General features: G+C 32.7%; 1 protein-coding gene and 1 long non-coding RNA gene across 2 annotated transcripts; one reads left to right on the top strand and one right to left on the bottom strand.

Moving 5' to 3' along the window:
• The first annotated feature begins 384 nt into the window (after positions 1–384).
• Positions 385–2,026, top strand: LOC113711217 (zinc finger BED domain-containing protein RICESLEEPER 2-like). The gene is made up of 2 exons (XM_072068858.1): positions 385–1,935; positions 2,000–2,026. The coding sequence occupies exons 1-2, from the start codon at positions 385–387 to the stop codon at positions 2,024–2,026; spliced, it is 1,578 nt and encodes a 525-aa protein (XP_071924959.1).
• Positions 2,027–22,767: 20,741 nt separating this feature from the next.
• On the bottom strand, positions 22,768–23,869 carry LOC140015631 (uncharacterized). Its single transcript, XR_011822269.1, has 2 exons — positions 23,652–23,869; positions 22,768–23,013 (listed from the first exon to the last, which is right to left on the bottom strand). It is a non-coding gene; the product is annotated as an uncharacterized lncRNA (long non-coding RNA).

The following is a 23,869-nucleotide window of genomic DNA, read 5'->3' as shown; positions in this document are numbered from 1 at the left end:
TGGTGATGAAGAATTAGGGAGTGAAGATGAAGCATTAGAAGGTGATACACATGCAACCACTCAAACAATTGTAGAAGAAGCTGCTGCGGATGATGGCTTGGATGCTTTTCGAAAAAAAAGAGGCAGAAAAAATCAGTAGTATGGGATGATTTTAAAGATGTTGAAGTTGGCCATCAAAAAACTCTCATGTCTGAGTGTATTCATTGCCATGCAAAGTTCAAGAAGACGAAAACTAGTACAACTTCAAGTTTGCTAAGGCATAGGAAGTCATGTGCTATCCGATTGCAAAAACTAAAAAAAGCAACACAACAAACAAAGATCAATTTCCCATCTGCTGATTCTGCCGAAACTTCTCAAACCTACCTTCACTCCGGGACGTTTGATATGGCAGCCATGAGAGAGGCTACTGCTGAATGGGTGCTTATGCATGAGCATCCATTTTCAATTGTGGAGGAAGAAGGCTTCAATTTGATGCAAAAAAGAGGGATGCCCGAATGGCAAAGAATCAATCGGACTATGAACAAAAATGATTGCACATCAGTTTATGAAAGAGAGAAGACAAAATTGAAGAATCAATTAAAGAAAGTCAAGAAAATCAGCTTGACTACAGATCTTTGGAAGTCCAAGAACCAAAAAAATGAGTATATGGTCGTAACCGGGCATTGGATTGATAGTAACTGGAGATTGCAGAAACGGGTTCTCAACTTTCTGCACGTCCCTCCTCCACGTCGGGGCATCCAAATTGCGGATGCTATTTTCAAATGTTTAACGGATTGGGGAATTGAGAGTAAGATTTATACAATCTCAGTCGATAATGCCTCAAATAATGACAGTGCACTGAGATGTTTGAAGGACATTTTCTCCAGAAACAAGTGTCTATTAGCAAAAGGAAAGTTATTTCATGTGAGATGTTGTGCTCATATACTGAATTTGATGGTTCAAGACGGACTTAGTCGGATCAAGGAAATAGTTGACACAATCAGGGACAGTGTGGAGTTTATCAATAAGACAGATGGAAGACGCTTGCAATTTGCTGAAATTGTACGCCAGCTGCAGTTGCCAGAAAAAATGCTAATTTATGACTGCAAAACAAGGTGGAATTCTACTTATGAGATGCTGACTTGTGCACTGAAGTTTCAAGATGTTTTTCCAAGATACAGAGATAGAGAGCCAAATTATGATTTCTGTCCAACCACAGAAGATTGGGAAAAGGTTTCAAAAGTGTGCAATATTTTAAAAACTTTTTGGACAGCAACTCATGTGATATCTGGTAGTGATTATCCGACAGCAAATTTATATCTAAATGAAGTTTGTCGGATAAAAGTGCTACTAGATAGTAAGGTTGATGATGAAGATGATTTTGTCCGGTCAATGGTGCAAAAGATGAAGCTGAAATTTGATAAGTACTGGGGAGAATGTAACTTATTAATGTCTATAGCAGCTATTTTGGATCCCAGATGCAAGATGAGGGTCATAAACTATTGCTTTCCATTACTTTATCCTCCACATGAAGTGCAAAGCAATATAGGCAAGGTTCGACAAGCCTTGTATGACCTATATGATGAATATGTGGAGATACATGTCTCAGGCCAAAGTGGATCATCTTCTCAACTACTAATCGGCAGTGATCACCCAACCAAGAGCAGTAGTAGTGCATCTTCATCAGTGTCCCATGTTTCGGGTATGAGTGAATTTCTTACCCATATTGCTACCGTTGAGAGTGTTCAACCCGTCAAGAATGAGTTGGATACCTACTTTGAAGATGGTCTCCTCACAGCTGCAGATGATTCAACGATAGACATCGTGAATTTGGATGCCTTGAAGTGGTGGAAAGACACGACAAAATACAAGATTCTTCCCAAGATGGCTGCTGATATTTTAGCCATTCCAATAAGCACTGTAGCTTCAGAAGCTACATTTAGTGCTGGAACCAGAGTAATCGACTCTTACCGTGCTTCCTTGGCTCCAGAAACTGTAGAAATGTTAATGTGTGCTGGAGATTGGTGTCGTAAGCTACACGGGGTGAAGAAAAGGGAAAAGGTAACAAAAAAAAATTATCACACATAATATTTAAATTCGGCCTCACTATTTCTTAATTTATTTTATTTTATTTTTTTGTTTTTCCAGAAATTGAAGGATAGACAAGAGATTGTGTTGCCTATTTCTTGACTTCGGAGATGTTTGAGGTAATTTACCTTTAATTTCCTATTTAGAGTTTTGTCCAATTCTAACTCATGGTATTAAGATCACAGAGGTTAGTGCAGAATTGTAGATGGTTATAGAACGCTGGTGGAATGCAATCATATATGCGATGGTTATGTGCTGTGTTGAGTTTGTTCCAGTAGGAAATTAAGGCAGTAGGGGACATCTTGCGCCTAATGCAAGGAGCAATATATTGTATTCTATTGCTTTTTTTGTCTTTTTTTTTAACAGCTTGTGCAATTGCATGGGAAATTGGTGCCCTTTCGATTACATGGAAGAAACTTTGCTATTCTATTGATCTGTTTTACCATTCTTGCGCAATGCAGTAGGCTAACAATGACTACGATCATGTACATGAACAAACATCTTATGATGTAGGCACCCTTGTGCTCCTGTTAACTTATGGTTTCTTTAAGGATTCGAAGATTTGATATTCTTTTCATATAGATGAATAATGTCAATAATGATAGTTGCGTGATTTGCTTGTACTAATAAGTTGATTTCTTTCACATGTTTATGAAATTTAATGATGCAAATGGTTTATATCATCTTGGAAATTGTTATACTTTTTGCATCTCACATTTGATCTTCTTTTGTCATGTATTTCATTTGCGTCATCTATAACTCATTGGGTATGAGTTCTCTGTTATTAGTATATCTCCATTTCATTAGTTATCACGCATGAGTTCTCTGTGCATTGCTGGTTATCACGCATTTCATTTCTTTGATTGATGGTTTCATTCGTATTTGGCATTTGCATTTTTGCCAAATCGTTTTTCTTATGATTCTTTTAACCTTTAGGAATTTTCTGGAGTTGGAGTTGGTGGACTAATTCTCGCTTCATGTCATGCCTTGGTTCTTGTGGACAACAAGCTACTTTAATTTGTATTAGTGGATATTTGTGGAAATTTGGATAATTTGTATTAGTGGACATCTGGATATTTTTGGATAATTTGTATTAGTGGACATTTGGACATTTATGATTATATTAGTGCATAATTTGTAGGCCTCAAGATCAAGAATATGTGAAAAATTGTTGTTATCATGCTAAATTTTGTCAAAAATATGCGGACAAAATTGCTGTTTTCTTGCTTAAATTTGCAGAAATTTTCGAGCTGTTTTCGAGTTCAAACTCGAGCTCCTAACGAGCTAGAAATCGAGCTGACTTCGAGCTATTTGCGAGCCAGAAAATCGAGCGGAATTCGAGCTATTCGCGAGCCAGAATTCGAGTTAGGCTCGCGAGCTATAAACGAGTCGATCTCGAGTTTTCTTTTCCTACATCCAGCCGAGCTCGAGCTTTATTTTTCGAGCTCGACAAGCTCGAGCTCGAACTCGAGCTCGCGTATAAATAAGTGTAGCTCGACTCGATAAATTCAAAACTCGATTCGGCTCGATTCGTTTGCACCCCTACCCTTTGCAACCAATCGTACTTTATATCTTACATCTTCAACTTCTAGAATACCTTCCTTCTTCTTGAAAATCCATTTGCATCCAATAATTTTCTTGTCTGAAGGCGGCTTCACAAGTATCCAAGTTCCATTTCGATGAAGGGATTCAATTTTCTCATTCATCGCAATCGACCATGTTGTAGAGTCATCACAAGAAATTGCTTCTGAATAAGTAGAAGATTCATCTACTGTATCAATCTCTTCTACAACAAACAAAGCATATCCAACAAAATCTGAATATCTTTGTAGTGGTCGAATATTCCTCCTTGGTCTATCACTGGCTATAGAATTCCTCTTCTTCTGAACTATCTTCAATAGTAGATTCAGATGCATCTACTAGCACTTGTTGAATAGAAGATTTGGTCTGAGAAGAACCAGAATTGCCAATATCAAGCTCCATCTGCTTCTGTGTACTATCGAAGTACAAGAACTAGAAGGCTCTTTCTTGGAAGATAACATAAACAATTCATCAAAAGTAACATCTCTACTGATCACAAATTTTGGAGATTTGGAATCAGGACACCATAATTTATATCCTTTCACCCCAGAAGCATATCCAAGAAAAATGCACTTTTTAGCCCTATGCTCTAATTTTCCATCATTCACATGCATGTATGCTGGACACCAAAAAACTTTTAAATTGGAGTAATCAGCAGGAGTATCTGATCAAACTTTTTCAAGAGTTTTAAAATTTAGAGGTGCAGAAGGAGCGCGATTGACAATATAACAAGTCATATTAATCGCCTCTATCTAAAAGTCTTTTGTCAACTCTGTATTGAAGATCATACCTCTCGCTCTCTCAAAAGCGTTATATTCATACGCTCGACCACACCATTTTGTTAAAACGTCATCCTGACGGTGTGGTGTCTAACAATTTTTTCATTTTTATAAAATTCATTAAATTTACCTTCACAAAATTTCATGCCATTATCTGTCTTGAGACGCTTAATTTGTTTACCTGTCTGTTTCTCAATTATAGCCTTCCATTGTTTGAACGTTAGGTAAACATCATTCTTATTTTTTAGAAAATAAACCTAAACTTTTTTCGAATAATCATCAATGAAAGTCAACATGTACCTGACACCACTTTTAGAAGGAGCACGAGTTGGACCCAATAAATCTGAATGAATGTAATCAAGAGTACCTTTTGTCTTGTGAATTGCTGGTGAACTGAGACTGACTCTTTTTTACTTCCCACAAATATAGTGTTCACTGAATTCCAATGGCCCGGTACTTTGTCTACAAAGAAGTTCTCTTTTGCTCAGTATGTCCAAGCCTTTTTCACACATGTGTCCCAAACGCATATGCCATAATTTGGTGATGTCGGTATCTGACAAAGATGATATTGAAACAGCAGCAGCACCTGTAATAGTATATCTCTACAAAATATACAAAGTACCAGATTTGTGTGCCTTCATAACAACAACAGCACTTCGAGTGATTTTGAGAACTCCACCTCCACCTGAATACATGCATCCAATAGACTCAAGAGTGACCAAAGAGATAAGATTTTTCTTCAAATCTGGAACATGTCTAACATTTGTGAGTGTTCTTACAATATCATCGTACATTTTAATCCAAATTGTGCCTTTGTCAATAACTTTACAAACGGTGTTGTTACCATTAAGACAACTCCATCTTCAATTGATTCATATGTTGAAAACCAGTCCCTATTGGGACACATATGATATGAACAACCCAAATCTATAATCCACTCATTGTTAGACCTAATATTATTTTTCATTGCATAGAAAATAGTTCCATCATTCTCCTCAACTCCAATACTAGTCTCGGTGGTCTCACTCTTTTTCTCCTTTTGTTTTTCTTTATTTTTCAATGTAAAGCAATCAGAGATAACATGGCCCTTGTTTTTGCAATAGTTACACACCACAATTTTATGTCTAGATTTGAATCTACTTCTATTTTCTGTATTTCTCTTTTCAGATCTACCCCGAACAAACAAGCCATCGGCTTGGCTCCCACTAGTTTTTCCAGTAATATCCCTATCTATCTACTATTTAGATTTTAATACAGATTTAATTTTTCGATATGAAATTGTTTCCTTTCCATAAATCATAGTATCACGGAAATGTTTAAAGAACTAGGGAAGGGAACATAAAAGTAATAGAGCTTGATAATATCAATTTTCGAATCTATATTCTCTAAATCCATAATAATGGAATCAAATTTATCAAGATGGGAGAGTATAGATGTACCTTCAGACATCCGAAGCATATACAAAATCTGCTTCAGATATAGTCGATTCTTGACTGTTTTCTTCATATACAAGGCTTTCAATTTATCCCACATAGCCTTGGCCGAATTCTCCGTTTACTACCTTCCGTAAAACTTCATCGGAGAGATTCAAAATTATGCTGGATCTAGCCTTCTTATCCATATCAGCAAAATCCGCATCCTTTACATCTTCTGGCTTTTTCTCTATTCCCTGTATTGCTAAATCAACTCCATCTTGAACAAGAATAGCCTCCATCTTCAGCTGCCACATCCCGAAATTGACATTCCTGTCGAATTTTTCGACAACCGTCTTTGTTATCGTCATTGTTGTTACAAAATCTGTAATCTGAAGTTTGTCTCAAAAACTGATCAAACAAATATGCAAGTCTCGTTTGGGGGCCCCATGAGGTGAGCGGGCCCTACAAGGTGAGCAGGCCCACGGATAAACGGGCCCCACAGGATGAGTGAGTCCCACGAGATAAGCGGATCCCACAGGATGAACGAGCCTTATAGGATGAACAGCCCCCACGAGATGAACCTGTCTTACAAAATATATTAACCAGCTCTGATACTAGTTTGTTAGAACTGGCCCAAAAATAAACAAACTAAAGTTAGAACAAAATAGGCAGTATAACCGACCATATAATGATTAGGCGGTAAACACCAGCTATATAATAATTAAGTGGTAAACTGACCATATAATAGGGTTGTGACAACCCAATAAAGACAAATAATAAAACAAAATAAAAGACATCAAAATTTACGTGGTTCGGTCAAATTGACCTACATCCACGGGCGAGGGAAGAGCAAAATTTTTACTATGAAGAAGAAAATACAAAAGCCGTAGAAAAGTGATTTTTAGGCAAATAAGGCACTTACAAAAGGGTTTAAAAATATTCCAAAACTCAAAACAAGAAAACCTAAAATATTTGACTATAAATGGATTAGATGACCCAAGAAACTAATAACCCATATAATGCTCTCTTGAGTGGTGTACCTAAAACCTTCACAAGCCTCTTCTGTTTATAGGAAACTAAGGGGAGGCTTTCTTTGTCTTCTGTCGATGTGGGACGAAAGGAAGAAAACTTCCTTATGCAGCATCCGATGTGGGACATGCCACATCAACACGCGTCATGTTGCCTTATCGGTTTCCAAACTTAAAACATGAGCTTTCTAGGCAATTGGATGTAGGTACGTCACGATGGTGTAAACGCTTCTAATGGTGAAATGGATTATTAGCACATTATCACGTGCCCTCAAAACGCCGGCACATCTTATCTGGAGAAATTCTTATAACCAAGAAAACATAAAAATGAAGATTAAACATACCAAATTCAAAAATCTAAGATAAATAAAATGAAACTAATAATAAAAATAAACTAAAAACTGAATTGGGTTACATCCCAATAAGCGCGCTTCTTTAACGTCCTTGGTTAGACATGGCCCAACTCCATTCAAGTATCATAATGGGATATGCAAGGTTTATTAGTTCCACTTTCTCCATCGAATAACCTTCTCAATGTAGTTTGAGATGATGGCCATTAACGATAAATTTCTTATCCTTCTGCAGGTTCCGAATTTCGACTACACTATAGTGAAAAATATTAGTGACTATAAATGGACTAATCCAACGAGAACATAACTTATCGAAAAAAGGTTAAATCTCAACTGATAAAGAAGAATTTTTTGCCCCACTTGAAATGATTTTCGTGCTGCTTGTTGGTCATGAAAGACCATAGTCTTCTCTTTATAAATTGTTGCATTCTCGTAGGCCTCATTTCTCAACTCCTTCAATTCTTGCAATTGGAGTTTTCTATGCACTCCAGCCTCATCTAGCTCCATGTTACATTTCTTTATCGCCCAGTATGCCTTGTGCTTGAATTCAACTGATAGATGACATGACTTTCTAAATACCAACCTATAGGGAGACATCCCTATAGGAGTCTTATAAACTGTCCTATAAGCTCACAATACATCCTCCAACCTAGAACTCCAATCGTTTCTATCGAGGTGGACCATTTTCTCTAATATAGATTTGATTTCTCGATTTGAAACCTCCGTCTGACCATTTGTTTGGTGATGTTAAGACATAGACACCTTGTGATTTATCTCATATTTTCGAAAAGTGTTACCAATATTTTATTACAAAAATGTTTTCCCCTATCATTGACCATAGCACATGATATCCCAAAATGAACAAAAATATGTGATCGAACAAAATTTGCAACCACTTTAAAATCATTAGTTCAGGTGACTTTTGCTTCTATCCATTCCGACATAGATTCGATGGCTAACAACATATAGAAAGCGAAAAAACGAAGGGAAGGAACCCATAAAGTCAATACCCCATACATCAATAATTTTACAAAAAATCATAAGGGTTAAAGGCATCTAATTATTATGAGAAATATTTCACACCCTTTGACATCTATCACATAACTTACAGAACAAGTATGCATCCTTAAAGATGGTAGGCCAATAAAAGTCGCTTTCCAATACTTTATGTGCAGTTCTTTGTAGTCCAAAATGACCTCTACATGCATAAGAGTGACAAAATACTAGAATAGAATTAAATTCACTCTCACTTACACATCTTCGCAGTACTTGATCTGTACACTATCTTCATAAGTAGGGGTCATTCTATAAGTAATACTTGACATCACTACTAAACTTATCTCTTTTTGCCTTGGATCAACCTGTAGGCAATTGATTAATGACTAAATATTTAACAATGTCTGCATATCAAGGAAGAGAAAAGTGAGTAGAAGAGTTGCTTATCATGGAAAGTTTCCCTTATTACGAAATCATTTTGAACATAAGTGATTCAAATGGTCCACAACTAAGTTTTTTGCTCCCTTCTTATCATAGGTCTCCAAATCAAATTCTTCTAACAGCAAAATCCATCAGATCAACCTTCGTTTGTCATCCTTCTTTGTCACAAGTACCGCAACGCTGCATGATTAGAGTACACAATCACTTTAACTCCTAACAAATAAGAATGAAATTTTTCTAAGGAAAGAATGACTCCTAAAAACTCCTTTTCGATAGTCATGTCATTGTGTTGAATTCCACTCAAAGCCTTGGATGCATAGTAAATCATATGTGCAGCTTTTCCAGTTTTTTGACCTACTACCGCTTCGACTGTGCTGTCACTAGCATCATACATGATCTGGAATGGTAAATTCCAATTTGGAAGTTGTATGATAGATAGGGTGGTCAACAACTCTTCAAGCAATCAAATGCTTCTTTGCACTTCTCATCAAAAGTGAAAGCTATGTCCTTTTGCAAGAGTCTAGACAATGGTACTCCAATTCTTTAGAAGTCCTTGATGAATCTCTAATAAAAACCTGCATGTTCTAAGAAAGAGTTCACTTTCCGCACACTAGTGAGGAATAGTAAAAAAAATATGAGATCTATTTTGACCTTATTGACATCAATACCTTTAGAGGACACTACATGGTCAAGAACTATCCCATACTCAATCATAAAGTGGCACTTTTCTCAATTTAGTACAAAATTAGTTTCAATGCATCTTTTAAGAATTATAATCAATTTCTCAAAGCACTCATCAAAACTATCACCATAGACACTAAAATCATCTATAAAAACTTTTATTATCTTTTCAACATATTCGAAAAAAATACTTATCATACACCTTTGAAAAATCGCAGGAGCGTTGCACAATCCAAGGGATATTCTTCTATATGCGAAAGTACCAAATGGGTACGTAAAGGTAGTTTTCTCTTGATCTTCCGATACTATTGCAATCTGAAAATATCTTGAAAAATTATCTAGAAAATAGTAGTAAGCACAACAAATTAAACGTTAAATCATTTGATCAATAAAAGGGAGAGGATGGTGGTCCTTTTTGGTGACGGCATTTAGCTTCTGATAGTCGATGTATTGGCACCACCCTATTTGTTTACGAATAGGGACCAGTTTCCAATACTTATTAGCTTCTACTGTGACTCCGTCCTTCTTTGAAACAACTTGCACTGGGTTCACCCATAGGTTATTAGATATGGCATAGATCATCCCTACATCCAGTAACTTGAGAATCTCATTTTTACTATTTTCATCATTAGGAGATTTAGTCTTTTTTGCACTTGTCTTATGGGTTTCGTGCTTTTTTCAAACTGTATTCTATGCATGCACAAAGAGGGGTTTATGCCTTTAATATTAGCTATTATCTATCCTATCATTTCTTTGTGGTCCTTGAGGATGCGAATCAATCTTTCTCTCTTGACTGGGGTCTAATTTTGCAAAAATGTTGATCGGAAGCATTTCTTTATCTTCTAGATACGCGTACTACAAATGCTCCGATAAACGTTTCAATTCTACTTCAGGTACCTGCACCACAAAAGGTAATAACTTTTGATGAGAATCGGGTGTAAAAAGTGGTACGTACGAGTTTATGCCTTGTTTTAGTAGATGATAACGACTGCAATGCTCCAATAATGCAATCTAGCTCTTCTTCTAGTTCCACATCATGAGTTAACCCCAACTCGAGATTCTTAGTGAAAACTACATCCAACTCATGTGAGACCCTTAAATTGTACTTTTCTTTATAACCTTTATGTGAACTCACTTACCTTTGATTCTTTGTTGCTTTAATGGTTGAATTTGAGTCAAGGGAGTGAATTTTGTTAAGAAAAGTTTCATAATCTCAAGTTATTAGAAAATCTAGAAATTTTCGCAGGAGGCTCTGCGCAGTTTTGGGAAATTGGCTATAACTTTGTATAGGAAAGTCAGAATTGAGTTCCGTTTGTTACGTTTGAAACTAGACTTAGAGGGTTTCTTACGGTGTAAAATTCAGAGTTTGATTCAATGTCTATAAATTTTAAGAAATTAGCAAAGTTAAATGAAAATTCTGCCTTGCACAAGTAAACATAGGAATGTTATAGTAGCTTATGGCTCAATTTGGACCAACTTATGAACTAAATCTCTTTGAGATGTTTTCTAAAGATTTTTAGTATTTGAAATCTAGTTTTTAACAAGCTAAGTTGTATAAATTTTTTATATTTATAACTCAAGTTATGATTTTTCTAAAGGAAGGGCATAAGTTAGGGTTTTGTGCATATTAGGGTTTTGATGTGTGTTTTTGTGTGCATTTTGGTAGTGTGATTGTGAGAACTTGTAAAATCCCTTATATTTTCCTTAAAAATCCCCTTTTATTTGGAAATTATTACTTTATAATAGCCTTACTACCCAATCACCCCACAATAAGTGCAAATGAACATAGAATTAAGGGTTTTCCCTTTCGTTTTCAAGTTATTGCAAATTAGAATTTTTACGCCTTTTCGTAGTGTGACTATTCGGTACGGAGTGTGTATCAAATTTGGTGATTAAGAATGAGTTTTAGATGATATTAAGTGTGTGATTAGAAGTGATAATAATAAGTTAGTGAATTATAAGATAAAATCCTAATATACGCAATTTAAGGAAAATCGGCTTGAACCGACAGGTGTTGTTCACTACCGATTGAACACACCACTTGACCACTACTTTTTTACCATAAAATATCATTGATATTAGTGCAAAATATCAGCCCCTTACTCAGCTCATCTTGGCCGAAATTATTGACTAGAAAAAGCCAAGTAAAAGAAAAAATTGAGAGTTAATCTCATGACGACAAGTGGCGGTCATCCAAAGGTTGTTGACCAACTAATTTCTTCCATATTTATCACCAAGAATAACTCAAATTGCTCTTCATTTTCAGCCATTCCAGCCGTGAGCCTTGAGAGGAAAACAAGAGGAAGAAAACTTCAATTCCATCTTGAGCTTATCTTGATTGAGTGAGAAATCAAGAAAACTAAACCGATTAACTTCTAATTTGAGAGTTTAGGAAGCTTGGGGAGCTAAAATTTTACAAGGAGAGGTGAAGGATATCCCTTGCAAGACTTTTATTGAGGTATTATGGCTGTCCATTTTCTCCCTTTCCCTTGGTCTTGTTTAAGTTATGGAGCAACTTGTATTCTTGCTTTGTGATACCTAATTTAAGTGATTTTAATAATTGTGGTAATGAAATTTTGAGTTAGGGTTTTGAATTGTTCACTTGTATTTTTTGTTGTTTGGATAGTATATGGCATTTATAATCTTGTATAGAAAGTTGTAGTAGTGGTTTAAGATAGAAAGGTGAAGTTTACACTTTAAAATCACTAAATTCCAGATTTGGGTTTTCATCTTACCCTATTCTACCCAGTTTTAGTCGGCCATAATGGAGGCTGAATCAACCTTAGGTTAAAACACAAAAGCTGTAGGAAATGATGTTTTATATCTATCTACAAATTTTCAGCTCAATCCAAGTACTGTAGCATGTGAAAAGACAAAAATACCCTTGACTGCCATAGGTAGAGCTCTGTGGACAGTTTTGACATTTCACCAATCTGGCTACGTTTTTCACCTTGATCCGTATCAAATTAGCCTTTGGCCAAAACACAAAACTTTTAGCCCTATGTTTCAGCTTTCCAACGCAACTGAAAATACCTTAAATGGAATTGTGCAGCCTGAGTTGTTGTCATTTGAATTCAGTACTAGAAACAGTACTGACAAGGATATTTTGGTTCTGTAATCTGTACTTTTGACCTAGATCAATTGTGAACTGGATTGAGTGGTCTTCATGAAAGTTGTAGTGTCTTAGCTTCGAGCCGGTATAAAGTTCACACTAATCTGATAAACATAACTTTAGTTGTGACTAAAATGTTATAAGATGTCGAATCTGCCATTTAGCCTTTTGCCTTCAAAACATGATTTCCAATTGGATTATTATACTTATGTTATACTTGTGTTGTACTTGGATGATTGTTGAGCCTATTGAATGGCTATTGTAATGAGATTATCTGTGTGTGACTTTGGGATTGATTGAGAAAAATAATGAAGTCATAAATGGCAAGAAAATAGGTAAATACAAAGGGCGTGTTGCCCAAATTTACACTCGAGAACTAGGTAAGGATTTGAGGACGAATATCACTTGAACCATTTAGGATATTTGCATCTTCTTTTATCGAGGTATATAAGTTAGAATTCGGCCGAAACTTGTACCCTTAGAAAAATGAAATTTACGACTAATAGAAATGCGTTTTCTTTATCATTTCGATTCAAATGGAGATTTCAAAGTTTTACGAGCGAACATAAGTTTTACAAATATTTTACTCATGTCTTTTGATTTAAATGTACTCTTTTCACTTCCAAAATCATATTTATACTTTATACTGGTAGTTATTCGGATTTTCTTTGGTTCACCTAAACTTTGGATGGTTTAACCGTAATATTTTTTCTTGGTTATTATTAGGGTTCCTTGGTGATTGAGGATATTATCCGAAAGGATACTTTGGACGTTATTTTGCTTAAATAGGTGAGTGTTCTTTGTTTGTTATGTTTCTATTAACTATATGATTAGTTGTGGTGGATATTTGATTACATGATAAATGTTTGTTAAAAATGAATTTTGCTCAGCGAGTGTGTACTTTATCGCATTCGACCTAAATGAAATGTGACATTTTCAATGTTTAAGTGATTAAATGTTAGTTGTGCATGAATGTAAGACTTTTGGCTGAATTGGGCTCTTGCCCTTCGTTGCCGGTCGACTCGAGCCAGAAGCGGATTCTGTCGGGCGATTTAGTGACCCTGTGTGAAAGTTTGGTATATTGGAGTATTACCACATTGTCGGGTGGAGTCTGGCCAATGTCCAGAAGGGGGAAGAATGAAATGAATGAATGAGTGACAATGTCAATGGAGGGATTTTCACTTACAAAATGCATTTTAAAATGATTGGAGGAATAAGGAAATGAAAGGTGAATGAAAGAACGAAAGGCTCCATGTGAGCATGTATCCTTTTAATGAATATGTTATCATTGCTTTATATTGTAAATGTTTCCTGGATTACTTGTTATTGCATGACTAATGTCCTTGTTTAAGTTGATTATGTGTGTGGAACCTCACTGAACGTTTAACTCATTTCGTTAGTTTTGTTTTCCTTAACAGGGGATGCGAGTAAGGACGAGAGATCTGTACAGACTAACCTAGTCTAATTCTTTTAAATTTTTGTAATGGTTCTCACCTTAGTGCTTGGCAAGGGTTGGATGTATGAAGAATTGAGAACCTTTGTATATTTGAGCTGTATTCCTTTTAAGATAGAAATATATATAAGTATATGCTTTAAGTTTGAAATTATTGTTACACTTGTTCTTGTGATCTTATATTTTTTTCATATTTATTTGAGGATTGTAGTGAGTCTCGGCGAGAGTTGGGCAGGCGATCCGCCGAACCCTTTGGTTCGCCTTAGGGGGAAGTGGGGCTGTCACAACTCATCCCTGTCATTAATTTCAAAAATCTCCTGTACCACAGGATCAATTACACTCATAGCAAAGACAGTATGAAAGTCAGAGGGGTATTTCATAATTTCAAATATATTGAAATGTATCACTTCCCCATCAAATTTCATTGTAAGTGTGTCTTGTTTAACATCTATTTTTGTATCTGCTGTGCTCAAAAAAGGTCTCTTTAATATCATAGGTGATGGGTTTGACGAATGCTTATCATTCATATCTAACACATAAAAATCAGTTGAAAATACTAACTCATTAATCTGGATCAAAACATTTTCAATTAACCCATCGAAATATGCATTAGTCTTATCGGTTAGTAAAATTATAATACCTATTTTCTTAAAAGGTCCTAGATTTAATGATGCATAGATACTTTTTAGCATCACATTAATTGAAACTCCTAGGTCTAGCATAGCCTTTTTAATCATAGTGTTTCCTATACGATAGGAGATAACAAACATACCCGAATTTTCACACTTTAGGGGAAGCTTTTTTTGTAGCACGGCTGAAACGTTCTCCCCCACTATAATTCGTTCATCACCTCTTATTTTCTTGCAGTTGATGTATAAATTCTTAAAAAATTTGACATATTTCAGCACTTGCATGATTGCATCTAACAAAGAGATGTTTATCTTAACCTTCCTGAATACCTTCTTGTCTTGTCTTCTTGGCTTCTCTAACCTGATTGCATTTTCTTTTTCTTAAAAGCAGTTTTAGGATACTAATCGAGACTAAACTTGTTTTTTTTAACCACAAAAATGTCACCTGATTTACAATTTTTCATGTCATATTTTTTAAAAATCTTTTCGATATAACTTTTTTGTGATAGTCCAATAATACTTCAACAACGATCTCGATGTATTTGTATGCTTAATATAAAAGATGTATCACCAAGATTTTTCATCTCAAAGTTCGTAGTTGGAAATCTCTTAGTTTCATGTAATAGTCTTATATCGTTGCTGGCAAATAAAATGTCATCAACATATAATACCAGAAAAATATACTTATTCTCATAGAACTTATGGTATATACAATCATCTATTAAATTCATCTCAAAATCAAATGAGATGATCACTTGATGAAATTTGAAATACCATTGTCCAGATGTTTATTTGAACCCATAGAAAAAATTTTAAATTTGCAAACTATATTTTTTGGATCTCCCGATATAAAGTTTTCTGACTGCTCCATATAAATCGTCTTCTCAATAATACCATTGAGAATAACTGTCTTTATATTCATCGGATGTAATTTAGTATTGAAATACGCCACTAATGTCATGATAATTCTAAAAGAGTCATTCGAAAAGATCGGAGAAAAAAATTTTTTATAGTCGATACCTTCCTTTTATGTAAATTCTTAGTGACAAGACGAATTTTGTATCTTTCAACATTACCTTTCGAGTCCCTATTGATTTTAAATATTCATTTATAATTAGTGAATTTCGCTCCTTCTGACAATGGGACAAGATCCCAAATATCATTGTTTTTCATATATTTAATCTTTTCATTCATGATACCGATTCACTTTAAAAAATTGAACTTTTCATGACTTAATAGAAGTTGATTGGGTCATTTTCTATCAATCCAGTGTCATCTTCATGTTTTTAGAAAAAATAATGTAATTATTTGGTACTGTACTTTTCTCTTCTCTAGTAGATCTTCTTAATGACAATGATTTTAAAAAGAAAAAGTTTGTTCTTCTATAATAGTTTATTTTTTTGTATTATCTTAATTTGTTGTGTCATGATCAAAGTAAGGAATGAGATCCTGAACAAAATCAATGACACATGTAAAAATATTGACATATTCCTCTTCAAAAACAAAATTTCTTACTGTATCTTTTCTTACAAACTCGACATCTTTAAAGAATCTAGCATTTTCTATCTCAAAAATCGATTTAGTTGTGAAATCAAAAAATTTGTAATTCCTAGATCTTTCAGAATATCCAATAAAATAACAACTAACCATCATTGAATTTACTTTCTTTTCATTTGGCCTATAAGGTCTTGTCTCAATTTGACATTCCCAAATATATAAATGTTCCAAATTGAATTTTTTTTCTATCCAAAACTCATAAGAGATTTTGATAGTTATTTTAGTTGGAAGTCTATTAAGAATATATATTGCAGTCTTAAATATTTCTCCCCAGAGTGAATCTAGTAAGGTAAAATGACATATCATACTCCTTACCATATCTTTAAGCATTCTATTTAATCTTTTAGTCACGCCATTTATACCAGGTTAACTCGGTATAGTGTATTGTGGGACGATACCATATTCCTCTAAATATTTAGCAAATAGCCCTGAATGTTGTTCATCTAAACTGTCATATCTGCCATAATATTTATCACACACGGTTCGATATGATGCTTTTAATTCTTTTATTGAGTTGATTTTTAACTTCAGTTTTAAAAATTTTAAACACGTTCAGCGACTGTGATTTTTCAGAAATGAGATGTATATATAGTCGTATCTTGAAAAATCATCAATGAACGTTAAAAAATATTATTGATCAATCCAAACAGATATAGAAAATTGCCTACAAATATCTGTATGTATAAGTTCTAAAATGTCCAATGATCTATTAGTTTTAAATCTCCTTTTATTGATTTATTTTCCCTTTATACCGTTAACACTATCATCAAAATTTGTAAAGTTTAAGGGATCAAGAATTTCATTTGACACAATCATTTTCATTCTCCGTTTAGAAATATGACCCAATCTCTTTTACCATAATGCAATCAAATTCTTATTGGTTAATTTTTTCTTTACTTTTCTAGTACACAAATGCAAAGATTCTTTAAATGAGATAATCGTATAATCAAATATAGATTATCATAATACATTAAAGAATCAAATCCAACCAATTTTGAATCATGAAATAATTTAAAATTTTCATTTTCGAATGAACAAAAAAAAATAAAATTTGTCCAAAGCAGAAATAGAAATCAAATTCCATCAAAAAGATGGTACAATAAATGTTTTATTAAGATTCAAATAAAATTCGATCTTTAACAATAATTCCAAAAATTTCGATTGCCTCAACTTGAACTGTTTTGCCATCGCTCACGTAGATATATCTTTCATTATCATTAGGTTTTCGACAATTTAGACAACGCTGTATTGACATACTGATGTGAATTGTTGCATCTGAATCTAACCACCATGTGTGTCTAGGTATTGAAATTAAATTAATCTCAAAACAAACTAAATTAAGAAGCATACCTTTCTTAGCACGCCAAGCATGATAGTCGGTGCAATGTTTCTTTCTATACCCTTTAACTCCATAGAAAAAATAACTATTCTTTCCATAATCAGCTGATTTCTTTTGTGGTGCTGTACCTGCAGTTTCTTTATCTTTCTTCTTTTCAATCCCTTACTTTTATTATTAGTGATTGAGGCTAGATGAGCATTCTCTGTCTGATTGTACTTCAACCATTCCTCTTCCTCTATGTAATGTGAGATAAGTTCATTTAGAAATCAAATCTCCTTTTAACAATTTTAACTCATCTTAAATTGGCTAAATTGTGCAGGAAGAAATGTCAAAATCAAATGCACAAGTAACTATTTAGAGAGTACTAACTTAAGTGCATTTAACTTAAAAATAAGATGAGACATCTCGATGATGTACTTTCTGATATTATCTGCACCACTATATTTTATTGAAACTGGCATGTCAAGAGCGTACTAATTTCAGTCTTTTTGTTCCTGACAAACCTTTTTTTCAACATCCTAAAGGAATTCCTTAGCGGTAACTATCATTTTTGATATTATTCTACTGAATGCTTACGGAATGACCTTTTTAATGATCATTAAATACAAGTGATTTGATCTCTCTCACCTTTTCTTATCTCTCTTTTTCTCAGAGATATATACTAATATGTATGAGCTGAAGGAGAATCAATCCTTAATGGAAGGTCAAAACCCATAATTTCAATTACTATCAAGAGATTTTCTTTTCAAAGCTTGAAATTTGTGCCATTCAACATAGAAATATTATTGATGTTGATAGTAATATTTGTAAGATCATTTGCAACTGAATAAAAAATATAAAATAATTAAAACAAGTTCAGATACACCAAAATAATAATAAATTCAAATAAAGTAACCTCATCTTAAGATACCAATGTTCTAATAAAATTTTTTTTGGACCAATTTATATTTATATGTAAAAATCTGAGTAATCATCACGTGTTTATTACCACAAGTGCACATACAATTTTATTAAATATTGACCCTCTTTTGAATCGATCAATATTCATAAAATTATAAGTACCCAATTAGTTATATTCTAGAATACATTAATTTTTACAATAGAGGTTGTTTTGGTGGCATATTGTTTCAATTAATCTATTTTAAAAAATATATAATCATACCAATATTCAAATTTAAAATTATACAAATTACACAAAAATTTTGATCAAGATCAACTTTGGTCAATTTTGATCGAAACGTGATCAAACATGGTCAAACCAGTCAATTAGTCAAATATGATCAAACTAATCAATTTTGATCAAATGTGATCAAATCAGTTAAATTGGTCAAGACTTATTGGACTATTATTCATAATTTGACTCAAATTTGTCATGCAAGTCCAAAATTTTTTTGAAGTCCATAAATCCCTTATAAGATTATATATTTAGTCGGCCAATCTTTTGGATTTTGTAAGGTTTAAATGTCTTGTTTAAGTGCATTAGCGTTCACTCAAATTAGAGAAACTCTAGTTTCCTTAATATATTAATAAGTTACATATCATGCAACCCTTATCAAATATTATGTTAATCAAAACTCTTGAATAAATAAACTAATAAAACAAGTCAGGAAAAAGACGAATAACTTCCTGAAACTAGAAATCAAGTTAATTCATATCATGAAAAGTATGTGAGTTCCACATATCATGACTTGTGCCAACATATCAAAAGCTTCTCAAAATTCAACAATCAAGCAAGACATGCAAACCTGATCCTGGAACCATGTGTATTTGAATCATGTGCTAACTAATCATAACAAAAAAATAAATATGTGTACTTGATTGTGCATTATGCTTATAGATTTCGACAAACCCTTGAATTCATATGTAACCAAAAGTAATGAATTGGGTAGTACGAATTTACCGAAAACATAAGCAAACAAATTACATTAAAACTATAATTTAAGATTGTCAACCGCCGCACAATCAAAATAAAAATAATTCTATTTAAAAAAACTTGAAATCTATGAGTTATTTAAAACCAAATTATTTCCTAATAATCAACCATATTATACTCTGGACCTCTTGTTAGGTGGTAATTTATATTAGATTTTGGTGAAAAGCATCACCTATTAAACTTCAAATCTTTATGGCGATTATTAAGAAATAAAGTAATAGTAAGATTACAGAAGCATACCTGGATTCATGTTAACAAACTAGTACTTGAATCCCTAAAGATGTTGGGGTAGTCTTTCAGGTCAACATGTATTTGCTATTTCCTTGAGAGAGCCCTTTAATTTCTCTCCAGTTTCTTTCCTAATGATGGGATATCAAAAAAGAGTTATTTTGTGCTACTAGAAAATACGACAATAAGAATACATGTGATTTAAGAACCATAACCCTATTTATAGATACCATTCTTATTACCTTTTGGATTTGTATTTCAACCCATTATAGAAATAGAAATTATTCTTAAGTTTCTACGCATTAAAGATCCACATCTGATTAGATACATTAAAACCCAAATCATAATTGATCACTTTAATTGGACTTAATCTTATTTGACAGTCTGCAACACATAATTATTCACATATAAGTTTAACGTTGGATTAAGGATCCAACAACTCTAACTGCATAGGATTTTATATTTTATCATATAACCCTCTTATGATTTAATGTTTTACCATAAAACCGCTTTATGATTTTCAAAATATATATAACCCCTGTGGTTAATAAATAAATTTCTACTTTACGTAGGGATACTTTTGACATTTTAGTTGACTCCATTATAGAATGCAAATTCCGTCATTTTGACACTTTAATCTAAATCATGATGAACTTTTATATAGTTTTTGAAACCATAAGGGAATTATATGAAAAAAAAAAAAGCTAAACCACAAGGGGGTAAAGTGTATTTTGCCCTTATTCTAAACTAGTTTTGTACCCGTTCGTTGAACGGGAATCATCGAAAAATAATAAACTATTTAGTTAATTTCATAAAAATGTTGATATAAAATAAAAATTTAATGTATAATCTATTATAACTTATCTTAAGTATATTACTATGTACGCATTGTAATACAAAGTATTCTTATAATATAAATTTGAACATCTAATTCAGTGAATAATAATTCAAAAATAGAAAAAATATCATTCAACAATATCATAACATTAACAAACTTGAAAATAAATAAAAAGTGCAGTAAATAGTGTCAAATAATATTCTATTCTTCATAAACTTGTTTTTGTTTTTCTTCTGTTTGAACATTCTTCTCGATCTGTCCATGCAAATCAGCATTTATTGATTTTCCATTATCGCTGCATGATAGCAAAGCAGGATAACTAAGTACTGAAAAACAATGATTTATCGCATTTAAAGTTGTGTATAACAATACGTAAAGATTATAATTTAAGAAAGTAAAATAGTATATTAAATCTACCTTCTCATGCAAATCTTTTTATGAGAATTTCCTTCCTCTGTGATTTTTGTTGAACCCTCTAATGAATGATTCATATGAAGTGTATTGAAATGTTATTGATTAGAATCATTTGTTATACTAATTGGGATCTGGGAAGAAAATACTTTAGGTTGGTATTGGTTGTCGATTCCACCAATCTGATAATGATTTATTAAAATTAAAGACAAAAATATTATGTGAGATATAATATGTGAAATATAAGAGAAATTTATTGTACATTACCTGTGAAAGCATGAAATGCGTTTCCCTCCCGAAATCACAGTGGAACCATCTAGTCACTGTAAATCTATTACTACCTTGTTCCAGATTGTAATTGTTCAACTTGATTTGGAACACAAAAGATTTTCACATGATCTTATTTATAATTGATGACACGATTTCACTGCTAAATCCTTCCTGAAAATGAAATGCATAATAGATTTTTTTTTGTTAGAATATTCAATGGTTGAGATAAGTGTCGGATTGTCTACTATTATTAAAAGAATAAATATTTCCTACACTGACAGTGTATACACTATTATTGTTGGATTCATGACATGTGTGCAAAAATTGAATTTCAAATTCAAAATTTGCATAGTTGTTATTCATCTAATACTGATAGTGTATACACTGTCAGTGTAGGAAAAATTAATCTTTATTAAAAATATTTTTAAAAATTAGATATAAGTTTACCTTGTTAAATTCGTCAAGAACAAAAGAAAGTTTGTGTTCTATTATTCTTTCAATCTCTTGATCAAATATAACAAACCAAGCACTACCGGTTGCATCACTTGCCAAGACTTTTAACATATACCTGTATAAATACATATATTCTAAAAGTTATGTTTATCTAGATATTGTAACAATTAAAATGATAAAAAGGTTAACATTTTCTTTATGGACTTTTCCAGAAATTTTCAATCAGATGAAGTGTCATTTCTCTTTGTACATCAATTATGCATGGGGATTGTGAGTCTTGTAAAAACTTTCTTGGGTTAACTTTCTTTAATTTCCATGTTTAGATTGTTTGTACGTTGTTCTATATACGGGTAGATTATCTTAAAATAAAAAGGATGTATGATGAAGCTGTAAAAAAAAAATAAAAAAAGGACACTATAAAAAATATATATTATGATTTATTCCTATATATCTAATAGAGGAGATTTATGTCTCTTTTATTTATATCGAATTACTTTTTAGTTCCTTTTTTGGTAGGAAATAAGAATCATATAATATTAAGAATTCTTATAGAAAATAAGAATTGATATGCATCCAAACAAAAAAGTAGCAAGCCACGTAGGAAACTACTTGCTGTCTCATTAAGCCACGTAGGAAAGAGAAAACGCGAAGGGATAAGTATGAGAATACGACTTTATTATATATATATATATATATATATATATGATTTCCATTCCTCTTAGTGGTACGAGAGTTGATATGGAGGAAACAAAACACGAACATATGAATTCACCAACTGCTGTTGCTAAAAGCAATAATTGATGAGACGCAGCAGTTTCATTCTGTATACTCCTAAGCAAGTTCAATAAAGGTATTAAAGTTTTGTGTCTACTTTATCTTTGCTTATTACTTCAATTTGTTTTGGGGGAAAACCAATGTTTTTAAACTTGGACCGGTGAGCGAACCGGAGAGGGTCCGGTTCTCGGTCCGATCGGCCGGTTCATCGGTTTTCTGGTTTTTTTTTTTTTTTTTTTGCAACTTGAGTGTTAAGTATTTCACAGGTTTTCATTCTACACTTGAACTTGACACCTAATGTACAATTTAACATGGTTAGTGATAACTTAAGTTTTTAAAATGCATTTACCAACATAACTAAATTTAAGTTGAGATAATAACAAATTTCCTAAAAGTTATACATAAAACCTGTAATGATAAACATAATTAAAATATCATAATTCACCACAAGTTTTCATAAATTCATTACAAATATGAATAGATATAATCCAAATGTTCACCAATTATCACAAATAAAAACACAAAAATAAATAAAATAAATATTGAAATTCTTTTACAATTCTTAAAAAAGTCCATAAAAGAGTCTAACTCATATTCAAGACAAACCATTTGAATAACAAACTTCCATCAATGGCATGATAAGCAGCAACACCACCTTCACAATTTCATCAACTTAACCTGAAAAAATTAAAATTTTATTATAAAAATATAAATCTAATTGCTCAAACTAAAAAAAAAATCAAAAAATTTTAAAAAACAAAGATACAACTAAACACATAAAAAATTAATTGCTACTAAACATGTGGTCCTGAGGTTACCATTTAGGAATTTACCAAGACATACAAACATGTGGTCCAATTTGGCACTTTTTTGTTTTAAGAATTTGTTTGACAACTTTCACAAATCAACTTTAACATGTCTTTAATTTTGTTGCTTTAGTGAAACCTATAAAATTCAAGATGAATGAGCATTCAGTAGACTAATTACTTCAGCAAAGAAAAAGCAATAAAAACACAATAAATAGCATAGAAAAAACAGAACAATCATTGATACAAAATTTATTAATTTGATACTTCATCCATGTCTAATTTATTTAATTTGATACTTCATCCAAAAAAATAGCTTCTCCAAATATGATTGCAAATTAATTAATGATTCATAATTTCATCCTTAATTAATCAACTAAAAATAAAACAAAAATTAGGGGAAACAGATGAAAATTGGGGAAAAAAAAGAAGAAAATGCAAAAAAAAAAAATCGGCTAAAGATAATAATATAGAAAACAAAAACCTTGAAAAAGGAAAAAGTAAACTTACCAAGATGATGGAAAACAGGAAAAGCTCTTGAGTCTCAAATATCTTGTGAAAGTTGAAATTTCCAACTTGTCTGCAATCTGCAAAAGATGATAGTGATAAAGGTGAAGGCTTGAGAAAATTTTGTTGTGGATATTTGGGTTTGAAAGGGTTAAGAAGAAAAAATTGAAAAAAAAATTCAAGAGGAGAACTGGAGCCATTGGCCGCTTGAAGCCGAGAAA

Source organism: Coffea arabica, chromosome 10c (genome assembly GCF_036785885.1).
Source record: "Coffea arabica cultivar ET-39 chromosome 10c, Coffea Arabica ET-39 HiFi, whole genome shotgun sequence".
Lineage (NCBI taxonomy): Eukaryota > Viridiplantae > Streptophyta > Magnoliopsida > Gentianales > Rubiaceae > Coffea > Coffea arabica.
The sequence above is the reverse complement of the archived record's forward strand: the minus strand, read 5'-3'. Positions and strand labels throughout refer to the sequence as shown.